The 25,467-nt window shown below is 31.8% G+C and overlaps 2 protein-coding genes across 3 annotated transcripts in view; both read right to left on the bottom strand.

The window, feature by feature from the left end:
- The window catches only part of LOC129230619 (F-box only protein 21-like), an 85,522-nt gene that overhangs the window by 30,530 nt on the left and 29,525 nt on the right, over positions 1-25,467 (bottom strand). Inside the window, exons 1-2 of one of the 2 annotated variants that reach the window (XM_054865035.1) lie at positions 5,199-5,511; positions 2,433-2,672 (exon numbers count right to left, since the gene is read on the bottom strand). The exons of the other annotated variant lie outside the window; for it this stretch is intronic. Of the exons in view, the coding sequence (XP_054721010.1) occupies positions 2,433-2,672; positions 5,199-5,356 (398 nt within the window). The 5' untranslated portion in view covers positions 5,357-5,511. Of the gene's footprint in view, positions 1-2,432; positions 2,673-5,198; positions 5,512-25,467 lie in introns of those variants that run through there. 2 annotated transcript variants of the gene reach the window in all.
- LOC129230621 (TM2 domain-containing protein CG10795-like) lies at positions 11,146-21,357 on the bottom strand. The gene is made up of 6 exons (XM_054865037.1): positions 21,167-21,357; positions 19,261-19,337; positions 17,821-17,911; positions 16,080-16,171; positions 14,875-14,948; positions 11,146-11,280 (listed from the first exon to the last, which is right to left on the bottom strand). The coding sequence occupies exons 1-6, from the start codon at positions 21,265-21,267 to the stop codon at positions 11,170-11,172; spliced, it is 546 nt and encodes a 181-aa protein (XP_054721012.1). The 5' UTR covers positions 21,268-21,357; the 3' UTR covers positions 11,146-11,169.

Raw genomic sequence — 25,467 nt, 5'->3', positions numbered from 1 at the left:
AATGTATATTAACGACTCTGGCGAATTCTTTTCAAGTCTCAATAAATGCACAATATTTTCATACATGAATGTATGCAGTGTAAGACATAGATGTCAACCCCAGGTGCTAAATTTGACACCTAAAGTTTTGGATCACATTGAAGCCTTTTTTCTCTTTCTGACTTATTGTAATTGAGACTCGTGATTGGCTCAAAGAATATATCGGTAAAAAGTAATTTTCATGCTATTAATTTTGTCTTTTGTGTATTTTACAAACATGCCATCAGCAGAGTGTAACATACAGCAGTGCATATCAGCAGTGTTTAGTAAAAAATATATACATTTGGATACACAAAAGTGATTCATTAAAAATGGTACATAGGTTGCTTGTTTGAAGCCTAGAAACATATAATAGGCTTCATCAAAATGCCTAGATTTTGTCTTATTTCTAGAACTGAGTGTATGAAAATCCTTCATGACCAACTGTAAAAATGATAATTACTTTTTTTCTTTAATTGCTATTAAATGTTTTGTTGGTTTCCAAAAAACTCAACTTCATGCACACAAGCATTTTTCTTCTCTATAGTGGAAGCATTGACCTACAAAAGAATTTCTATTTTTTCTCTGAAAGCAAGGGAGTCAACTTACAAGCAAGTAACATGGTATTTACCCTAGCTTCAATTATGACTCTGCAGAAGATTGCTGTAACATGAATCACCATCCCCCCCCCCCTTTTTTTAGCCCAGAGCATCTCATCCTTCCTACAGTCTCAAACCAGAGAGTAAAATAAAAGGAGTAATTAAGATTGCTAAAAATTATTTTGTCCCCTACATCTGTAAAAATTGAGGCAGTGAGGCAGGGTTGGGTTTTGGACTGTCTAAAACTAGTTTAGGACAGTATGGGTGGTTTTTAGCGTCCAAAACTGTTTAAAACTGTCCGAAACTGTCCAAAAGTATGCTAAGTTAAAGAAGTGTAATCTAATTAATTTGTATTTACTGCAATATTCGTAATGCATAAATATAGATATTAATGAGGTTTAATGAATATTTGGTAATATTTCTCTCCAAAATGTTCATTTCAAAATATCTTTAAACAAATTGCCAAAAACTCCTTTTTGTAACAGTTGGTAAATTTATGAAAGGAAATTCACAACACTACCAAGACAACTAATTTCAGTTCCATTTATAACTCAAAGAAATGTTGTTAAATGTGCAATATTTAGGTGCAAAAAAAAGCACTTAATTTTTTTTTAATGGTTTTTACAAATAAGTTTTACATGATTTTGAATGAAAATTATTTTTTAAATCAGAATAAAGAATGAGAAATCGATGATTGGACAATTATATTCGAAAACTTATGCTACTCCTTTTTTAGCTTATATTTTGAATATAATACTTTCTGTAACTAGTACAAAAAATTGTAATTTATTGCATTTAAGTCAATTACTAAACTTTATTTTGAACACTTTCTTTTGCATAAATGTCCAAAAATTTGGTTGGAGAGGGGAGGGAGGGGGGAACACATGGGTACAAATTGAAATTCTTAATGAAGAATTTAGTTTCTACGTAATTACATTTAAATCAGCTGTATAAATAAGTTTCACATATATTTATTTATACTTGAATGTTTACATTGAATAAAAATATTAACTAAATATAATTTTGACACATTTTGTTCTTCCTGTTGATATTTTCTCACAAAATATAGTTTCTCAAAAAATAGTTTTTGACACTTTCAGACAGTTTGGGACACAAGGATTTTGAACAGGATGGTAAAAACTTGCCAACTCTGTTTTGATTTGCACATGCATAAACATAGAGAAATTTGGTTACTATTATCAATAAAGAAATATAAATAAACTCATGTAAATTGGACAAATCAATTGCACAAATTAAAATTTTAATCAAGAATTCAATTTCTACGTAACTAGATTAAAATCAGCTGCATAAATAAGTTTAATGTTCACATTGAATAAATGTTCAATATGAAACATTACTTTGATACATTTCATTGTGTTTTTGATGTTTTCTCACAAAATACAATTTCTCTAAAAATATAGTTTTGGACACTTTCGGACAGTTTTGGACAGGACGGTAAAAACCAGGGTTTTTACCCTGGTTTTTACCGTAGTGTCCAAAACCTTGCCAACCCTGGTGAGAAGCAAAGGGATGCAAGTGCCAAAATTAAAAATTTGGAAAAAACTAGTATAAATGGTAGGTGAACCTTTATTCTGTTTTGGTGCAAGAGATTGTACTAGTAGCCCTCCTACTGATATACAGCATGATTTAGAAAAACTTTTTAATGAAAGCTTACTTAGGACAGGAACTTCAAATGCATTTTACTCAAAACTTGAAAATGTCCATTTACATCCCTTTGCTTCATATTGCCTCAATTGGCAAAATCATTAAAGTTTGAATTAATGAAGACTAAGTAAAAAAAATAATAAACATCACCTATTAGGATCATTAATAATACACTCAAGCTCATCAATTAAAATGTTGTATGCAAATGGGTGATCCTCACAGACTGCATGGATTTGGAAAAATGCATCATTTGATACGTTATCTTGGTGATAGTATTCCTCAGACAGTATATCCAACTTTTGAGCCACAGATACTTTATGATGAAAGCGCAATCGATATTCATTTCTCCAGTCTGTGTCGGAAGGGAAGAGTGGAAAGAGGTCTGGCCATCTAAGAGCAAACAATTGGGAATTAATGCAATTTGTAGTTATTCAGGGAAAAACATTCATAAAATAAACCAGGAAAAACATTACAAATAACCGCACGAAGAGAGTTCACTATTTTTTGAGCCTTAATCCGAAATCCGGAAAGGTCGCGGTGTCGAGCATTGTGGATTTGGGATCCCATACTGTGACTTTAAAATCTAACATTTTATCATACTCTGCTGATTACAATCAGCATAGTGTGTTTAAAAAAGTATCTGCACACACAACTCAAAACTATCTGCAAACTCATAACAGTATGTTACAAGAGAATGGCATAGATTTCAAAAATATACAAGCTATTGAGGGGGGTCAATTTCACAATAACAGGTGGGAATTACACGTCTATGAGGGAAATTTTCTCATGGCAAATGAATGTCATTTCTGAAATTGCTTATGTACAATGGTCAATGACCCATCTTTGTGTCTGAAACTAAAAATTGGATACATTGAAAAATTAAATAAATAAATAAAAACATGGAGTCATTAACAGACAACGCAAAATAATTCAGACTTCTTTAAACCATACTAAGAAACATGGGAATTTTCCATTAAAGGTACGTACATCACTTTGGTTTCGTGACTTGTGAACTTTCTCTCTTGGTGACAATGGAAAAATAGTTTAAACAGCAAGGTACCCACCCCCACCAAGAGCAAGGGCGTCCCTTTTAAATATCTGCGAAGATTCCCCCAAAATCAAGAGCCCCCCAAAATAACGAGAAAAATACCCCTCAACCCCCCCCCCCCTTCAGTTAGGCAACCCTGGTTTAAAGTGATTGCCAATATCTACAAGTTTATGGCAGCCGAAGAATTTAGAAATTGATTGTCGAATCTCACCAACTACAAAATCTTTTGTTTTTACACCAGCAATAAATGAATTAAAATCACCAAAAAAGTGCAAAACAAGAACCTATATTATTTGTCCCAAAAAACAACTGTGCTGTTGCTGATTAGTGCTACTGACAGCGCAACTGAGTGTTATGAGATTTTAGCGGATGAGACTCCTGCAATCAGTGGCGGATCCAGCCGATTGTTTTGGGAGGGGCCATCCGACATTTCTGAACTAACTCCGAACTCCTTAGAAATTTTATTAAAATGAAGTTCTAAAAACTCAATTTTCGGGGTATCGAGACATTAGGTGAGGGGTTGGATTTAGGAATCTCCCTCAAAAATGTTTCAAAATTTAAACTTCCGAGTAATTTTTGAAAATTAGGAAACTAAAAACGCATTTTGTCAATTTTTGATGATGTACGGAGAAAAGTCAGGTTTCGGACGCTGGTCCCAAAATATTTTTTTAAAATAAAGTTTAGAAACCAAAATATTCTGTCATTTTACATTGAGAAGTTAGAAGAGGACGGATGCTCTTCTAGCTCCTTCAGCTGTCCAGCCTAAAAATGCACTTTTAGGTAATGTTTGCTTACATTAAAGGAAGTGTGAAGGTGCTTAGAATCCTTCCTTCCAGGAAATACTTTGCCTTTGAGGCTCTAAAAATTCTATTTTTAACTATATTTATACATATTTCAGAAAGGTATGGAAGATTCGTGAGCTCCTCCAAAAATCTCCTTTTAAAGCTATCGTCACGATATAAACTAGGGAGGAGGGGATCTTATCAAAAATCATTTCTGATTGAAGTCCCAAAAAATTCATTTAAGTTGCTTTTAAGCAAGTTAAGTGATAAGGGATGGATAAGCTTGTTTCCGTTGATATATTTTCCAAATAAAAGACTTAAAATGCAGTTTTTTGCTTATCAAGTCATTTGTGAAAACGCATGGGAAAAGGGGGCTCTCCCCTTAGTTCCGAAATTGAAGCCATAAAAACGAAAATTTGGGCTCTCTTTGATCTTGTAAACAATAGGTATACTCTGAGAATAGCAGCATTTAGAGATCGTCCAAATGTCTGTAGTTGAAATCAAGAAATGATGGAGAAAAATTTTGGAAATAAAAATTTTGTTTTGAGGATAGGGATATAATTTATCTCCCAGTTAAGGCCTATACTTCTTTTTCAGTAAAAAGCATGTGCTGAATTTTGTTATCTTCTCATAATATTTTCCCTTTTTTTTCCTTAAAGAAATTCCTACAATTACAAGGCTTTGGGAGGGGCCATGGCCCCCATGCACCCCCTCTAGATCCGCCCCTGCCTGCAATTATGTTTTAGCCTGGATAAGATAGTTTAAAATGGACACATCAGAGTATGTTTATTACCAAGATCAATTTTCGCGGAAATTGAAGGATTTTTTTTAGATTAAAAAAGGAAAGACATTCTAAGAAATACTCAAGCTTCAAAGAAAAATTAGGCAACTTCAACAAGTACAATTTAGGCAGATATTTTAAATTATATAGTATTTTTCAGAGGGTTGGTGATATTTTACTATCGTGTGTTTCTGCACTGAAAAATATAAGAACCTGGAAATTCTTGATTTCATTGCACTCTCAATGTCACAAAGATACACCAGAGTTCAAAAATACTTTAATGTTACGCAATTTGAAAATCTTACCTTTGTTCATATTTCTTTTCCCACAATTTGTTGCTTTTAGAGACAATGTTGAAAGCTTGAGAAACACATGAAATTCTACAAATGTCCTCACCCGAAATACATTCTGAGTTCAAAATATTTTCAATGATTTCGAAAGGGAGGACAGAAAAGGAAGCCATGTTTTGTTTTTGATACTTCTTCGTGCAGATTTACGTTAGGAAAACATAGCTACAGCACTGATTACAAAATTATAAATGAGAAAAAAATTAAATCAACGTATAAAATCGTAGAAATTACGATTATTTGTTAATACATAAACAAAAACAAGAAGTACTTCTACTTCTTAGAAGCCATAAACTGGAGATGTTGCCAACTATCACTACCATATTAATTATTATAATTCATGCACTAATTTCTGTCTTTTCTGTATAAAATATTTTTAAATTATTCAATTTATTTATTTAATGCATTTTACGAAGCAATCCATTTCTTTTTCTAGTAATTTCAGTTAATTTAGTTACTTAAAACGAAACAAGTTAATGACTTAACTGTAACTGTCTAAAGCAAAACAAACAGACCGAGCTGGCGCGTAATACAAAATTTTTAATGTTTGCATTATTAATCTAAAACATGAATACAGATATGAAACTTGTTAGGTTTCAAACAAAATCATTCAAGCCATAAAAATTTCGCAGTGGAGTTTAAAAGGTACTTAGAAGTGTGCCCCAGGCGTCAATGTAACATTGAATAATAACATTTAAAAGCAGTCAAAAAAATAAAATAAAATAAAAATCATTTGACAGCAAAAAAAAAAAAGTTCTCCACAGCTAGAAACTCTTAGTACCTAATAATATTGGGAATTATCAGTGGTTAAAAAACTATATTTTTGTTTCAATTAACTTCTTTGTTATAAATGTAGAAAACTGCAACTTTTTATATTTATTTATTTTAATGTAGTGATTACAAACTACTTTCGAACTGCAGGCGCTACTTAACTACTTTTACGAAACGAAATTCACTGGCAGATTCAATTTAAATGCATGTACAAAAAGTTGAAGATGAAAGGAAAAACTATAAAAAAGTTTAAATAATAAATTGCTACCTTTAAACATTAGAAATTCGTAAGAATATCATGTTTTACAGTGAGATCACGGACCACGTTACAGCAAATTTCAAGGAATCCCAAATTTTGTTATTTGTTGTAACAGAATTCAAGAATGCAATGGAAATTAAATCAGGACTGAAAATTTATTTTGTTGAAATTGATATTTCCTTGTTTTGGCAGAGGCAGCAATTGGGATTTAAAAGGGGGGGGGGGGGGTAAAAAAAAAGACAACTTAAAGCCATAGGATTTTTAGCGGCAGCAAAAAAAATGAAAGAAAAAAAAATACAAAGTTTTGCTAAGGATGGTTTTTGGAGCATATGAATGATAACTAGTGCAAATTTAACAGCTGAACTCATGTTTTTCTTAAGATTTTGATGAATTATGCACACAATAACTTTCTCCAAAGAAACACTTAGACATGAATTAGACTCGCAATATTTACCCGAAAGTATTTTTTGATATCAGCAAAGGTGCTCATTAAAAGGGGGGGGGGGGTCATTGCACAGACTGTGGCATTCAAATTTTTAGGGAGGTTGTTTTGTGGGTTACTTTTCCCTTTAGGGGGGGCGCCCTTGCTCTTAGGGGGGGGCTGGATGTCACAAATGCTTGGTAATAATTTCATTAAGCAAGTATGGCTCGTTTTCATTAAAGAATTGATTTACTAATGTCTGAAAAATGAGTACATAAACTAAAAGTTACTGCTTGTGCTAAATAGTGTTTCTTAAACAGATATACAAAGTGAAAGAAGCAATTATTATTAAGTTTTGCCACTTCTGCATTTCTTATAAATTCTAGTTTTGGTTCCTAAATTGGAAAATAAAGTAAATAAATGAACCATAAAAAATGGGGTGGGGGTTGCTTCCCCGAATCGGCGCTACTGTGTATTGGTATTCGTTGCAACTGAGATTTCACTGTATGAGCCAATTTAGTATATACTAAGCTTTTTTTTCCCTTTCAACCTTCAATATTTTATGCCAATGAATTTTGCCTTGACTGAATATTCAATGGTAATGCTGTAAAAGTATCAAATATTTGATTTTGTCATGAGTTTAAAGCTCTTTATTTTTTTTACAAGTACAGTACATTAAGCGATATAGAGAAAAATATATTCTTCTCCATTAAAATAATATGCACTTATTATTTTCATTTCAATAAAATGAGTATATTCTGATTAAGAGCTATGGGATTATGGTAAGTGATAAATATCTACGATACTTTGACTGTGTCTTTCTTTAATTTTCTTTTGATGAATTCTAGATTTATTCAAATTGAGGTTTTGAATAAACAGGGGTGCCCACCCTCCCTAAGATCAAGGGCGCACCCCCCCTAAATATCACGAAGCCTCCTCCAAAAGCAAGACCCCCCTAAAAATTTCAATGCCGTAGTCTGCACCATGACCCCCCCCCCCTCTAGGTGGGCACCCTGGAATAAAAACAAAACTAAGGATGTCTTTAGAATCAAAGGTGATTTATGATGATTACATGTGAAAAACAGAAGCTTTGAGGGAAAAGAAAGATACAGACAAAACAAAATGATTCGTATTAGATAACCTTAAAATCAGAACACTTCATATAATAAAAAACAATATTCAGTGGGTAGCTTCATTAAAATTGATTTGCTTTGCACATTTTTCAAATTTTAGAATTCACTGAAACTGGTGATGGTAAATGGATGGTGGTGGCTAATTTTTAATAGCGGGTTGTTTCTGTTAATGTTTAAAAGCGAACTGAAATTTGCTTGCTAGTTTTTACAGGCAAAATAATTTCTGAGGAATAAGTAGTAAAAAAAATGCTTCCTTACAGTTTGTTGTGCTGGGTTAACTCAATGCTGTTTCTTTCTCTGATATGACGCCATAAAGGTATTTAAAATTAAAAAGATAGCATAGAATAAAAATAAGGTAATATTAATTTATGAAATGATTTTAATTAATTAATAAGATAAAATAAACTAGTTGTGTTGAAAATAAAATAGCTTAATAATTTAAAATGTCTTTTCATCACAACCGAACTACAAAGCACAAATAAGTTTAAGGTTGAAATAACTTGTTTTTAGGCCCAGATCTATAAATTTTGAGCCCCCCCCCCCCCGCAACAAAATCTGGTAGGGCTCCTCCCCAGAGACCAGTGGTGCATATTTGCAACGTTAATATGTTAATAAATCTCGGTGTTTTTTTTTTCTTCAAATTTCTTAGGCTGTTGGGCCCTTTAAGGATGTGACCCCCCCCCCCCCCCCCCCACGCTGTGGAGTCTGCGGGTAAGCAGATCCGGGGCTGTTTACGGTTAAAGCTCTATGATAGGACACTTCTTTCCCTTCAAGAATTTTAAGAGATCAATCAAATTATGTCATTTATCTTACTTTTAATTATTTACTTACTTACTTGGACACATCCATTTCTTTAAGAGTTCTTGATAAGAGTAGTTTTATTTCATCAGTAACTGTACTAAAAATCTCCTTATTGAAAAAGTAAAGCTTTCTTTTGGTTTTACTCTGCCCCATTTTTTAAATTTATGAAGACTATAATTACAGGTCAAGACAATACGAAAAGTTAACTTACTTTTGACATGGGCTAGCAGGTCCAAAGTACAAAGTTTCTTCCATTTCACCCCAAACATAGTCAGAAATGCTTAAAAACTTCAGAGGGTGGCAACTTTTCCCAAACTTGCATGCTCTGTAACAAGACAGAGCCAAATCTAGGAAGATCAAGCTGGGGTCATTTCCCCAGGTAACAAATTCACCCTACTTCTGTGTTTTTTTTTTTTTTTCTCTCCATATTGAAACTCGAGATAAAAACTTGAAAAGAGATGGGTTAAGGCAGAAGTTTCAAGATTTACTCCGGCTCAGAAAAATCGAAAATCATAAATTTATTGTTATATTGATTCCATTTTAAGTCCACTTCCAACTTTCACAGATCAGAAACATTCGTATGAGTAGACCCCTTACTTTCAGCAAAAAGTCAAGAATATTTTGGCAGTGGCACCAGGTTTCAAAGATTAGTGAAGAATATGCCCTTGATTTAAGATGGGGTGGAAGAGTAATAAGCACAACTAGTAATACGTTATATTGCTTCCAACAATTCTGCTGCCAAATGTTTCAACACAACTCTTTTGATTCATCTTTCATGTGTTTCATTCACTCATCAATATACAATCACGAATGATGTAAAATAGTATATTATTATTCCTCAATGTTTCATTTTCTTTTTATGTGAAATATGCATTTAACATGAAACATTTTTTGCTCATTTTTGTTTAAACATTTAGAATGCAGCTTCTTAAATTTAAAAGTCTTTCAGATCGTCAACTATGAAAAAACTGATTAATCAAAATTTATGTGTGACTCTCATGGCCCCGGCCAGCGATATAGGAAAACAATGTTAACTCTTATTTATTTATACATGAAAGCTAAAATGCTCCTTTCACTTATGCTCAATAAAACTTTTTCAAGTTTTAGTTAAATCACCTGTCTATGCTTTGCTTATCGGAAGATTTGTACCCTTCTTGTTCTGTCTCTTAGAATGCATTCACACACTCTTGGTCCATTGTTTGGATTCTTCCAAGAACAAGTTTTTTTTTTTTTTTTGGCACTGGCGTGCAATGGGTGGGGGGATTAGTCTTGTGATTGGCACCGAGATGGGAGAACTGGTTATATACGAAAAGGTTGATGTCACTAAAACTCGTAGCCAAGCGGTAAGCATTGAAGTAGCCTATGAGGATCTTTTGCATCGTCTTAGACTATGTCACTGATCACGCAACCTATTGTAGGCGTTTTTGGAATTTTATTTATGTACTGTACAGTATGTACGAAATGGGAAAACATACAACTTCAAATTTTTACTCTTATTGAATTACAATGAATAAATGGAAAAAATATGTGCATATTTATTCATTAGTATTAGTAGTGTACTATTAGTATTGCTATAACTAATGTTAACTTATTGCATTTAAACTTATTTTTGGATTTTTCACTTGTGCGTGAATCTCACTTGTGAGCGAAACTTTTGTTGTCCTCTTTGGTCCCGCGTAAGTGAGAGGTCACTGTACTTCAGGAGTTTATTCGTAAAATATTTGGAAAAGAGATAACATACAGATATACCACAATGTATAGCAATAGATAATTAAAAATCAATAGTGCCTCCCTTGAAAAACTTTTGGGTTTGCTCTTGATGATTAACTACATTGGGGCACAATGAGTTGTTGGCAGACAGATTTGTCTCTTGTTTTTGACTACTTTTTGGTTGCAGAGTCCAAAAATGATCTCAGTTTTAGTGGAACACGTCAAGTTTTTAAGCTATAAATAGCTCAAAGTGACCAATTCTTGAAACGTGTGGTTTTTTTTTTTTTTTTAAATATAGGAATTAAAAAAAAGGTAACCTGCATTGAATACACAACACAAAAAATTACCTTTTTGTGTTACTAGTGTACCTGGAATAATTTAACATTCCTAACAGAAAGTTTAATTTTTTGTAGTGACAATAAAACTAATTAAAATTTGTCTAGAATAATAATAATTTTTAAAAGAACTACTTTCTTTCAATTTAAAAAGGTTTCTGTCAGCCAGTGGGGAGCAATACGGCTTCCTGTAAAAGGAACTCTATAGTGGAAAGTGGTAACATTTACACAAAGTGTAGAGAAAAAAAAACCTGATGCAGTAGAAGAAAATAAATTATAGTTCTAAACATCAATTTTCAATAAAATTTCAGGAGAGTTTCTTAACTCTTCAGAAATTTTGTTAAATATTATTCCATTGTGTTATTATCATGTTAAAGATTGTGCTTGTGAAGTGATATTTTGCTTGTAATAAATTCTTAACATTAAATAATAAAAATAATTTTTAATAACATTAAAATAATTACATATTTACACTGATCTACATTCCAGTAAAATACAATCACCAATCATCTTGAGGCATGACATAAGTTTCATTATCCCTCTTTAATATAGTCAGTCGTGGGCCAAAGTAATTAATCACATAATGCGAACCGTCAGAAGGTCCAACAACCTAGAAATAATTATAAAGAAGTGATTAGAATGTTATTCTTGAACCTGGCATGAGACAGCAGAAGGAGGAAGAGGAAATTTGTGCAAAACAGAAAATATTTGAAAGAATGTTTTCAAAACAAGATCATAACATCAATTAAAACAACAAGAACAAGTAGACTAGAATACAATACGAGAAAACGAAATGGCATGGCTTTACTGCTTCACTCGAGCTAGACCTGAGCCTTGCCAATTAAAAGAAAATACAGTGTTCAAGAGCAGCGCAAGCATAGAGCTAAGTGTTAATACAGTTATGGCATACTTGAATTATATACATATTTTATCAGTGGTATAGTTACTGATTAAGCGACATAAGTATCAGTCACCAGTGCATTAGGTTTTTTATCAAATTAGCAAAACCCAAGTTGTATTGGATTTTTATATACAGTGAAGCACCGTTTATACGTTTCTCTTTTATACGTTTTTATCAATTATACGTTTTTTAAAATTGGTCCCTGCTAAGTTTAATACACTTTAACCTTTACCTATTATACGTTTTTTCGTTTCATTAAAGGGAGTTAATTAATCCCTTTAATGAAATGTTTTGTTTGTGCGCTTTTTTCATACAGTCTCTTCAAAAACGTATAAACGGTGCTTCACTGTATTTGTGACAAGAATAAATAAATGAATGAAAAATGTTTAAAAAAAAAACTTGGTGTAAAAATTTAAGAAAGAAATATATTTTTAAAGTTTGTCTTCTCAATTTTACAAGGAAATCTTAATACTAATGTCTTGTATAACGGAAAGGATCTACTGTTATAAAGCACATCTTGGGACCAAAGCTTTTGCGTTATACAGATCAATTCACAAGTTTTGGAACTTGGAAAAGAATTTATCGATATATTTGCACTCTATATATTTCAGAATAAGTTTTAACTGCAATGAGTATTAAAGCACTAATTGTGCAATATAATATACATATTATCATTCACAAATAATAATGTTTCACAATCCAAAGACAGTGAATTATCCTGCACTTCTGCTAGCTCCATGCCTTGTATTATAACAGCAGCATTTTCAAGAGCGTTTTTTTTTTTTTTTTCTGTGAATAGTAATTTTTATTTAAAAGCATTTGAATTAAGATAGAAATATGAAAAATTGTTTCAAAATTTTATTTACTTAACAATTTTTATGTTTACAAGATGGAACAGAAGGCTTTTTTTTAACAGCAGAACTAATTGTTTACTTCTAAAAAGTTGTGCGGTTCACAGAGAATTGCGTCATATAGGTCATCATTATAAAGGTGCATTCCTAGCACAAGTGTCATCTAGGGTGGTAATTTGTAGTGTCACCCCTGCTTGTTTAAAAAAAATAATGCTTCATGTAAACATTAAAATTTGTACAATTTTCAGGAACAACTTTTTTTTTCTTTTTGTGATGTAATGAAAGTTTTAATTGAAAGAAGTATAAACTACAAATGCATTTTATGCAAAATTTTGCTGGCATTAACCCACTCTTTGTAACACTGTGCTCTGTTTTTGTTGAAATTTCATACATTAAATATAATATCAGTGACAAGGAAAAGTTTGCAGAATTTAAGTATATATCTAGGAATATATAAAAATGGATGCTGGTAAATATGTTGCCGATAAACTCAGAAACTACCTGGCTGCTCTGGCTAAAAATTTCAGCTTGTTCTTTTTAGTGCTGGGAAGGTTTATACACTGGCTCGAAAAAAATCGAGTCGGCAGGTCTTTTTTTATCCCTATTTGAGACCATTTTCACATAAATTAATTCTCCAATATAGGGGTGAAAAAATACTTCCACATATTAACATTATATGTCGATTGAAAGAGCCGCTGATTTTTATGCTTAAGTTGGAATCTGTTTGAGATTTTTAAGTTGAATAAAAAAACGAGTTGTGAGCTTTTAATTCCATGTTTGAAGGCTTTCATCAACCCAGTTCAGCATTTAGTGTATCATCTCAACTCCCTGTTGATAACCAGAATTGCATACATCATTTCTGCTTTTCCTCAGACTGTTCAAGGCAAATCTTAAGTTAATTCAAATCTTAAAGTAAAATTTTTTTTCCACGAGATTGGCAAATAAATAAATTTGGCTGATTATTTTCCATTTTAATGGTTTAATGCAATTCAATGTCTTCTTTACTTATTTGTGCTGATTGGATACTTATTCACTATACAATTGATCATGAATCTTGGCAAACTTTTTGCAGAAAGATTTCAATAGCTGAGGCCCTTGGCAGTTTCTCAACTGTCATTGTTTTTAAGCCAAAGACTACGTAATAATGTTTCTCGGCTTTCATGATGTAACCAAAATATTGCTATTTAGAGAATCTTTAAAACATTTGTTAATAAGTAAAATAATCCACCAACTTAGGCAAATCCTTAAACAGCACAAAAATTTCCAATAATTTCTTTTTTTCACAATTTCAAATAACTGTCAAATCTCACTACTAATTTTGGGGACATTTCAGGTGAAATTTTTTTAGTGTCATTTTATGGTCTCCAAAAGTATCTCAGCATTTGGCGACAATACCTCTTTGACAAAAATTAGTGACTGATGTTTTTAGAATAGGGAGGGGAAGAATTATTCCAGGTATCCCAAAACAATTACCAAGAGTTTGGTAACATTTTTAATAGCACTAAGAGCCACAACAGTAGAAATTACGGAAAATAACTTAGGTAAGTATAGGTGGATTACAAACGTCTACATTAAAAAAAATAAAAAAAAAATATTTTGTACTTCAATAGCAATATAGAGAGAGTTTTAGATGCTATGTTCAAAAGAAAAAAAAAAAAAGATTAACAGATAAATCTTTTTAAACAAGTGAAATAAAATTTCATATTTTGGAAATTCTTCAAATTTGTAATGCTTAAATGTGGTGCTTTTTTTTCTAAATGAATACTATTTTGTTTTTTGTACTCACATGGCTATTTTAGTTTGATGAGTAAGGAGCTGGTGTATTTTGAGCTTTGTCAGTTTAAATAGAAAACGAATACAAATGGAAGTAGATTGTTTCTGATAATTATTATTGACCTAAGCAACAGCAGGTATTTTTTTTATAGTATTTTTATAAACTTTTGAATCCACTTAACATATTTCCAGGGGTAGATTGCGCCTCCCCTCCCCTTGCGGCTGTAGTTAGGATACTGATTACATGTATAAGTACATATAATATTCAAATTGTTATTTCTATACTGCCGTGGGCAAGTAAAGGGCAGTAACTGTAAATGTTTCATTTTTTTTGCTTTTTTGTCATCTGTTGTACATACGCTTTATTGTACAACCTTGCTCATTTGGTTTCGGCTGAAAAAAAGGAGTGAAACAAAAATCTAATTCCAGCATTTCCTTATTGTTAGCATTGAATCCAACACGCATTTCTTCAAATATCTCGGAAACTCAAATTCTGCAGATACTGCCGTTTACCTGCCCAGGGTAGTATACCAGTGCCGTGGAAAGATTTCACATCAGGTGAGGTATTCCTAATGCTTTAGTAGATGGAGCACATTTCTAAATATTAATAAGGCAGTAAGCGCCATCAACTTATTCAAGGAAATTAAATTTTTTCATGGAGTTTAGGAGAAAATCTTACTTGAAGAGCTATCAGTATGATATCAACTAACTGGCCAAGAAACATAAATCCCAACGTACATAATTTGGCAAGACCTACAAATAAAAAAGTCAAATACCTAGTCAATCACAGAACTAATTTATAGAAGAAATAAGAAGATTGTTTGCTTTAATAAAGGTCACTTTTTATTAGCAGTAGCAAAGTAATTTCAAGAAAACAAGCTTCAATTTGAAAAAAAAAAAATTTTAAAAATTTACACCCCAAAACTTTACATACTGTACATAAGAAAATTTCAAATATGACAATCAAAAAATACATTACAGTTCTTACAATTATTGAGACATAACTCAAATGCTTTTTTAAGCATTTCTAAAATAATTCAAATTACAGTAGGCGCCGCTTAATGTTATCAGAATCACAAAGTCCCGGAACACTTGTGTGTTAACACACGTTAAAAAAGTCGGATATTGTAATCAGCGTCTTCGTTTATTGTTATCACTTTTTCATTAACTTTCAATTTTTTCCTGGTTTTTATTCTTCCATTAACAAAAATACATAGGCAAACCCTGACCAGACTAACTTTCTGTGTAGCATTTTGTGGTTTTCAATAGCAGTTCAAAATTTTTCTAGGAATGAAGCTACAGAAAGTTCGCCCCCAGTGACCACAAACTCCCCCTAAGAAAACTTTCTTTTTCACCTAAAAGAATTCAGTCACTGGACGTTTTGCAGGCATTGATGTAGGACCTCCATTGTTGCCATTACTTTGTAAACTATTAAAGAATTGTGTTGAGATTGAAAACAAAGCTAAGTTAAATTAAAATTTAAACAACAAGCAAAACCATGCTGGAAAAGATAGAAAAGTTGAATGTGCTTTGAAACTGGTTTACGAATGTCAGGGAAAACGGTCATATTTTACTTCACCTATTACTATGTGATTAAAAATTGCATAGTTTAGCTTTAACTTTTTATAATGCAGATATTTCCATTCTGTTAATTTAATAATTTATAATTTTAAACTGCATTCAGTTGAGTTATTGTGATTTTAATTTGAGGTTGCCAAAATAAATGCACCTTAATTGGAAAAAATTCATTATTTTGTATCTCCTTGATTCTTTTTGGTTATTGTTATCAGTCGGTTATTGTTATCAAATTGTATTTGTCCCAAAGTGATCACATTAAGCGGCGCCTACTGTATAAGATTTGAGGCACTTGAAATAAATATTTACCTATAGCAGGGTAACCTAAATAGAATCGATCAATGCCAAACATGCCAAGAAACAGTGATAATAACAATGCAGTTTCAAAAGAGTATCCATTCCTGAAAAATAAAATGTAAGTATGTATTATAACAATCAGAAGATTTATTTAGTTTATTATTATTATTTTTTAATTTGGTTACAGCAAAAAAGAAATATTTTGCAAAGCAAATATCCTATTTCATCTAGATCAATGGTCTTCAACCATATTTTAATGAGAGACCAAATTTTTATTACTGACCGGCTTGTGGGCTATATTGATCAAATTATACATGCACTTCAATTTAGAGGGAGAAAATGTAAAAAATAAAAATAAGTTTCTGTTAAGTTTGAAAATCAGAGTGAAAACCAATATTCAACACATAAGTGTAATTGAAATAGCTTGGCTTGATTTTTAAAAAATACTGAAACTTGTTACAAAAAATGTAACAAAATTAAAATTATCAAAAAGGGTTTTTTTTTTTTTTTTAGTTAATAAGAAATCTGATATTCTTTCTCTTTTACTAATTGTCAACATAGACTTTTATGTAGGATGAAGCAATTCAAGGAGAATTCTAGAGAGGAGTGTTATAAACATGATTCCTCAGTTTCAGGGGCGGACTGGGTCCCGCAAGGGGGAGCCAAACTTGGTCTCCAAAGGGCAAAAAAAAAAAAAACTGCAAAAAAAAAAGTACCATGGTACACAGGTTTAAAGAAAAAGAGAAAAAAGCGATGTAAAGTTGCACAGGTTTGTTGGCACAAAAAAAAAAGTTGCAGCAACACAGAAAAAAAAATATAATTAAAATAAATAAATAAAGGTGTTCAGGCTTGAGGGCACATTGGGCTGCGGGCTGGTCTGCCCCGGCTCAGCTTTCACTTTCTTTATTTTGGAGACTAGCTTTTAACTGAGCAAAAGTGTTCAGATTATGGGGCTGCTCCTTATAGAAGGAGATTGTATACTGCATATCGGGGTGCTCACATTCAGGATTGTTCAGATAGAGAGATTAATCAAATTTGGTTTATGTTTAATATCTAGTTTTAATTTTTAGCATTTAGAAAGTGTGACATTTTGAATTTGAGGCATAAAAAACATTCAAACCCACTATTTTAAAAATTGGAATTTATATCTAATTTTTCTCCATTATCAACAATAATAAAAAAAAAAAAAAAATACAAAGCATGAAAATTAACTTCATTACATTTTAAAGGCGTATTTCCAATTTTCAACAACTGAAATATGCTTCTAGCAGTGTTAAACATATCTCTGCTCATTATGTAATACTTTAAAAGATAAGATAAAATTAATTAAAAACTACCAATAGTTTAACAGCTAGAATTAAAGGAATAAATGTATCAAAATAAGCAGATTCAGAAGTAATATGTTAGAAATGATATCCACATATTAATACAATGTGTTGGAAAAATTAAAATTAACCTGCCTATTTTTCCTCAGAGAGTGGCATTATTCTAAGGAAAAAAAGAAAAGAAAAGAAAGGATTGTCAAGAGTTGCTCCTCTGGGGCATGGCAATGAAGGAAATTAAAATTCTAATAAAAAAAACTATTTTCGAAGTTAAAGTTATCTCCATACATAAATCAAGTCAGTTAAAATAAAAACAAATTAGCCACAAAAGTTATGTGTCTTATTTGATTCATAACTGAAATTTCTGACCCAATGTCTAATATTGAGAAGACATCAAGTTTTGAAATAAAGTTCAGACAAACAATACATACGTAAATCGACAATCAAAATCTTTTTCAAAGGTTGTTTCATTTATTCCAGTCCCAGGTTTACAAATAATTCCATTGGCAGTGACACATGTAACTGAAAGTGCAGAAGGAGAAAAAACAAAATAAAATTCAAAATTATAAAGGTTTAAAAGCATACACAAAAAGAATGCACTAAAATACTATGCATTAAAATTAATTAATAATAAAACATATGATTAAAAGAGACATAAGTAAGTCACCAGTGCATTAGGTTTTCAATCAAATTGGCAAAACCGAAGTTGTATTGGATTTCTATGTCTTTGTGACAAAAATAAATAAATGAATACAAATGCTTAAAAAAAAAAAAAAAAAAAAAAAAACTTGGTGTAAAAATTTAACAAAGAAATATATTTTAAAAGTTTGTCTTCTTAATTTTACAAGGAAATCTTAATACTAATGTCTTGTATAACAGAAAGGATCTAATGGAAAATTAAGAAAGGGCTAATTTGTCAATGGATAATTTTCAAAAATAAATAATTTCATTATATCAGCAAATTTTAAAAATAATCATTTCAGTACAAGTACACAAAAAAAAAAAAGAGAGAGAGAAAAAATGATACCAAATTTAGCAATATAGTTAGTTCTGTAAAGAAATTCTTGTTTTATCTGAACACAACACTCAACTATTTGGATTTCTTTCCATTTCAAAAATTTAAAAAAAAAATGGTTAAGTAAAAATGGAAATGCACACAATCTTTCACCGGAAATGTAGAAACACAGTCAAGTTCTGATAACTCGAAGATTTATAACTCAAATATAAAAAGTTTTTATTGGGTCCCAAACTTTTGAGAAGGCTGTGGGAACCTCCCATAACTCAAAGGTTTTAGCTGGTCCATTAAGACTTCGAGTAATCGAAAGTTAACTGTAATACTTTAATGACAATGAATTAAGAACTTTTTCCTTATCCTCATATATACAATTAGCCAATGATCGAGTAACACTCCTAACCCTTGTCATCAACAATAAACCCGCGCCACAGCATGATAATTTGATATGTTTTGGTAATGCTTAACATGCACGGAAAGGCTTTATGGTTACAAGGCTGAACTAGATCTGGTAACTTAACTGTTTTACTGGTAAGACAATTTAGTGGAATGAAGAAATGAAAAAGGGGTCAACAATGAACGCTATCTAGTGGAGTTTATGGTCAATCCACTGGAGTTAGGGTTAAAAATTCTATCATGAAAATATCACCGAACGGGCAATTGCTTCAAAATGCTTTGTTCAAATGTAGAAGTAGTTTTCACTCGTCATATCTTGAGGGACAATTTTCTAGTTTAGAATAATTTTGTTTAAATGCTTTTATCAACCCCCAAACAACAAATGTTTTAAGAATGACATAAATAATACATTCTATTATTCTGATTAAAGAAAGAAAAATAGGTTAGAATTAAAAAGCCCTACCTTTGGCAAGATTATTCTTCTGGCAATTTTTAGGCTGTTGAGTTTTAGGATCAATATCAGGACCAATACATAGATATCTCAAATGTTAAGAAAAATATTAAATACCTAGCGTGGATAAGAAATACAATGCTTTTATAATTGCTTCAATAATAGTTAAGAGTATAAGCTTACTTAAAATAATCCCTCTTAGTGTTTCCTAGCATTTTTAAGAGACGCAGTACCCTGTCCCATTTAAGTTAACGTTCAATGCACCCTGCCCTAAGAGGAGGAATTGAAATGGAGGGAGCAAGTCCAATTATTGGCTTAACAAAAGCTGACACAAAGACCCCAAGTCACGTGACTCAACAACAACGAATGGTTGGCACGTTTTGCGTGAAACAAGCGAAAAACTGATTTCTTCCAATGCTTTGCTCTAAAATCTGTCACGTGACTTGAGCTCTTTCTTCATGAATGAAAGTCTTCACTCCCTCCATTTTATCTCTTCTCAATGATCCTGCCTCCTTTTTGGCATTTTTCAATGTGCCAGCCTTGACCCTTTGAAGTTTTAATAAAACTTTAGGTCATAAAAATAAACTTTTTTTTTGAAAGGTCAAGATTCATCCAAGTGGGGCTTGAAACTTAATTACCCCATTTCCCCAAATTTAATTAGAGTATAAATCTGAATTTTCAAAGTTTTAAGCAATATATTTTAAGTTGAACATTAAAAGCTTTACAAAATAGTTACAATAGTAATGTGAGTATTTACAAAATAGTTATTAGTAAAAAATACTTGAATTTTTATGTATATAGAGTAACAAAACGGGGAAAAGCACCGCTACTACTAAAAAATTTCTACTTTGAGTAGTGCCCCCCCCCTTTTTTTTGTCTCAGGGGGAAACAGATCTTCTTTGTATTAAACATATTGACTGACTGGTATGATTTAAACACTGAAATCAAGTACACATCGAAGGTCTTCTTTTCAATTAAGAAAATTTATTTAGTAAATCAAGAAGAATTCAAATGTCTGTATGAGACATAGCAACACTATATTTACCACTAGGAAGGAAAAAAAAATGTAATTCAAAAACTTCGTGCATTTTGAATTTTAGAAAAAAAAAAGAAGTTATTTGAAGAGCTGGCTGAAAGCAAGGCAGGAAGGATGCCCTTTGACTGGGGCCCGACAAATCTCTCAAACTGACAGAAGCTGGGGACAACATTTTCTGAAAATTGATCCTATTTGTTAAATAAATACCTTTATGTGAAAATTAATCAAACAGCACAAATTGCAAATCAATCAAAAAGTACAAATTGCAGATTGCTGAAGACACATGTTTCTTGTAACGCCAAAACATGTGTTTGCAGTAATCTGCAATTTGTGACCTTTGACGTTGTTATTTCTCATTTGATCCTATCTGTTCTTTTAAAATTCTTCCAAATTGTTTTATTAAACCAGTTTTATTGTTTGAATGACCTTCAAAATATTCTTTGAGAGCAAAAAACTGATATTTAATCAGTTTTCAGTCATTTTTATGCCTCTGAAAATTCTGCGTGAAAACTGAAGATTCCTGAGCCTTTTCATGTCCCTTCCCATCTTTAATTTTAACTCAACCCTTTACCCTACTTCTTAATTTCAATAACTTATGCATTTGTATTTTTAAGCGATCACCACTTTTGTCTTCAGAATTTAAACTAATGGTTTTGCAGTAGCTGTTGTCTCAAGTTCAAATAATGTCCTCCATTGATCGTATTAAGAAGTAAATAAAAATATTAAATGAATAATCAATTTTCGCAGGGATTCATAAAAAAGCGTCCTTTAAAAAGAACTCATGGAAATGAGTAAAAGAGCCGTTGTTTTATAAAGACAATCTTATCCATAAACTTTACTAAAATGTCATGCTTTACAGAAAATCACAGACAAAAAGGATACTGTCCCATCAACAAGTTTGAACAGTTTGCTTCATAAATACATGAGACTGCTTTGAAGTAGCAAGAAAATATACAGAAATAGAAAGTAAGGAACAATCTCATGATAAAATATAATCCTTCAATAAAAAGTAACACTCATTTTTTGGTCACAAGAAGTTTTTTAATGAGCGAAATAAACATTTGTGACTTCCATGTTTATCAATAAATGAATACTTGTTGCCATTTGATTTGAATCCAAAGTGAGTATTTTATTTTTTATTTTCAGATAACTAGATAAAAATGAAGGCATAATAAAAATAAATTTCAATGAAAATGCAATCGAATAAGTCACGAATAAGTTATGTATTGTATTATTTTTATACTATTTACCTGAAATCTGTCTTAACTCCCAAGTTAACTGTAAAATTTTATTGTTTACGTTTTCGTCGGTCAGGTGGTTAAATGTCAAATATTGTTGAGAGATAAATAAAATAAACATCTCTTTGACTGGTGTTTGCGGATGCTATATCCGCTCAGAAGAATAATCTTCCGGTGAACAAAACGCTTTTTAAAAAATGATCGATGTCGAATTTCTCTCAGTGTTTTCATTTGTCTCTTCAATATCCACATTACAAATCAGATCGACGTTTGATTCACTGATGGAGAATTGAAGCATTTATGAAAAATATTCTGATACTGTAAGTGGTTTTGTCTCTTATTGTTTTATTCTAGTAACATGCAAACTTTTTAGCATTATTTTACTGCGTCTCATTCTCTAGTTTTTTGTAAAAATTTCGTTTACAGCAGTTGCTTTGAGACGGACTGTTAAATATTTAGAGGTATATATACAGGTTTTGTCATTGCTATTATTATTATTGCTGACATGAAGTGCATTAAAAGAGGCAGATTAAATTATCTACGAGCAACTGAATTTATGATTGTATGATTCATAATATTAAAATTGTATTGTCGAATGAACATGAATGTTGAATTTGATAACTTGTCTTGCAGATTCGTTGCACAATATGGTTGTTTCAGAGTCAAATTTAACACAAGCAGTAACTACTGTCAATGTAAGTATATTTTACTGGTTTGTTTCATTTTTGGTTTTATGGCACAGGAATTTGAATGAGCTTTCTGTGACAGACAAGGTTCATTACCTAGCTAAGTTCCTGGGGATTTGTCGGTCATTACACTGTATTAGTTTATTTTAGGTTCTCCAAATGCAGAAAAACTCCTACAGTATAATAGTACGATTTAACGATTGTCAATGGGCGGGAAAAGGTTAACCTTAAATCAAGAACATCATTAAATCGAGGAGCATAGACATTCAATACATTCAAATCCAGACCGCTGAAACGTATCATTAAACTGTGGACATTTTTTAAACGGGTATCATTAAATCGAAGTTCCAGTTTTCTGAAATGTTCAACTGGGACACCGGAATGCCCCCCCCCCTTCCCTCTGCAGCATCGCTAGTATTCTAAGGGGTACACACCCCTGCCTGATTTTTAGAGCATTTTATTGGGTAGTGTATTCTTAATGCTATGAATGAATGGTTACTAATTATGAACTTTAATAACCAAGGATAATAAAAATGACGTAAGCAGATACAATTTGAACATTTCAGTTCACACATGTAAATATTTACAATTTATTTTAATTATAAAAAACACTTTGAATGAGGAATAAAAAATTGACAGTATTTGGTTATACTTTTCATATTATAGGACTTTTTAAGACCGTCTTATTTGTTTTAAAAATCCTCACAAGCTAATCCGGTATTAATTTTACAAGTCAATGTTATAAATGATAGAATAATTATCATAAATAATCTTTCACAATTAATTGATTTTAGACCCTTTTGGTCATTTGTAATCAAATTTATCCTTTTCTGGGACGTGAAGTAAACCGGCCGGGACATCGGGACTTTGTTTGAAAACCGGGATGCCTGGCAAGCCTAAAGATAACCAGGCCATCAGTTGGAATTTTTCCAGATGGGGAGAGGAGGGGAAATACTAAATGCAAGTTTAAAAAAACAAGAAGAAACCTTACCCATTTGCATGTAAATGCGTTTCTTCCAAATTGCTCCCAATTTGTGGAAAAGGTCATGTTTGTTGATTGTGGTACTTTCAGAACAATGTTGGTCAAATGATTTTATGTAGCAGAACATCATCAAGTATTCTGCTGTGGGGGTCAAACATAAAAAAATGGACAGTATACACAATATATGCATGTTTTAAGATAAGGTACATTAAAAATAAAAATTTTGCATGGAAAAAAAATGGAATTTATGCTTCAAGAAAATTGAAATACTTCCTTGCTCTCTTTCATTCAAAGAAGGCCCCAAACTTCAATTTTTTGGGATGATGGTAAATTCTCTATTTATCAAATAAATTTCTAAATTTTAATGAATGATGAAGTATATGAGCATTATACACATACTTATATCTAATGAGAGAGACATCAGTATCATAAAAAAGAAGAAAAATACCAATATTACAATTAGTTTCTGAAGTTTTGCCAAATCCTCAGACAATATTTGCCAAATAAGAAAAATTTTTGGGAGGACCCCTCATCGGAGCACCTGTGCTCAGATTTTAGTGCAGTTGTTGTTTTTTTTTTTTTTCAATGCAATACCTTGAAACAAACATGATTACATTTAATCAGTATTAATAACCCTTACATTGTTGTCTTCACCCTTGAAAAAAAGCTCAAGTCTAGAAATCCATTGGGGGAAAATGGGAAGAAAGAAAAGTAAATAAAGGAAAGCATCGAGAAAAACGGAGGTCAAAGTTGATTGATCCATTCTGAAAATTTTACCTCTTTTTAGACTAAATAAAATTGAAGGAATTGTCGCCACTTTCTTCACACTTCCACTTAAGTTGGAGGTGCTAGAGGCCCCAATGGGAGGTTATTGTGATCTTCCAAAAATTTTCTTTATTCAGCAAATTTTATCTGTCAATTCAGCTAATTTTTGGGTAGTAGGGCAGTATTATGCTTTTTCTTTCTTCATTTTTTCATTCTGTCCTTTCTTTTTTTAAACGATACTAAATCTCTTTTTCATTTGATGTCAAGGGCAGTTGCAGGAGAGCGACAATTGCGACTTCTTTGAGAGATTCTGCAATAAATAATGTTTTGGAATTTTAAGTCAATTGTAGTCTATTTTCAGTAGTGTTAAGGGAATGGGGTTCAGAATTCTCTCTCGGAAGTTTTCCAAAATTGAAGCTTCAAATTAGACAATCTTTGGTGATGAAAAGAAGATTTGGAAGCTTACCCCAGGAAAATTTTCAAAATTAAAGTTGTAAAGATGTGATTGTAGACCTGCTCAAATAATAATGTAAGGGGATGGAATGGGATTCAGGGACTTACCCAGTACTTGTTTTAATTAATCACAGACATGGTGCGGTTCAACTTGTGAATTGAAGGTGAAACTACAAGTGGACCCGCACCATGATGTGGACACTCGCCGGTGAGATAAATTTACTTTTTCTACCAGTTTGTTGCTACTCTCAACTTCAGTGAGATGACATATGCCTCCAGCTTGATAATTCACTATTCCAGACTGATGAGTTCTAATAAGAACAAAACTGCTGTCCCTGGATGTGATAACCAACTGTCTGGTATATCGCATATAGTTCTGCCTCAGCCCTGGCTTAGGGGAGGTAACTTACTGAAAAAGACTCACTATACTGTTTTTTTCTTTTTTGAACAAGCATAAAAGTTTTGTCTGAAACTAATTTAAGAAAAAGTTTTAGTTTATGTGGGCATGATTTTTCTTGTGTTTTGATACAATATGCATCGAGTATAAACCTTTTGACCCTTCCCGCTCATGCAATAATTTAAAATGATATGCCCTGTATGATATTGATGTTGACTGAAAACTGTGACACTGAGCAAAGAGGTTTGACAAGTTCTAGAGTAATGATACTTAACCTGCAGCCTATGAGTATTATGTAACAACCCCTTAAATGTAATCTAAAATTATTTATATATGAGAAACACCTTACAAAAAACTAAATTAAATGATAAACTTATGTAGAATCAAAGCATGAGTAAGAGGCTGCCGGAGGAGAATTTTCCTCAAGCAGGGAGTGGTGAAATGATGGACATTTATTTATTTATTATTTTTAAATTTTATTGGTGTTAAAAATCAAAAATCAAATTTTCTTATAGAGTTTTTGAAAATTTTAATTTAATTTTCAAAGAAATCCTTAGGATTCTGATAATGAGGGATGTTAAAGAATAGTGGTGTCCCTGCAACTTTCAGGAGAGGAACTGCAAATTGGAAGTGTTTTAACATCCGTTAACAATGATGTAGAC

The sequence above is a fragment of the Uloborus diversus genome, chromosome 9 (genome assembly GCF_026930045.1).
Source record: "Uloborus diversus isolate 005 chromosome 9, Udiv.v.3.1, whole genome shotgun sequence".
NCBI classification, from domain to species: Eukaryota; Metazoa; Arthropoda; class Arachnida; order Araneae; family Uloboridae; genus Uloborus; species Uloborus diversus.
The sequence above is the reverse complement of the archived record's forward strand: the minus strand, read 5'-3'. Positions and strand labels throughout refer to the sequence as shown.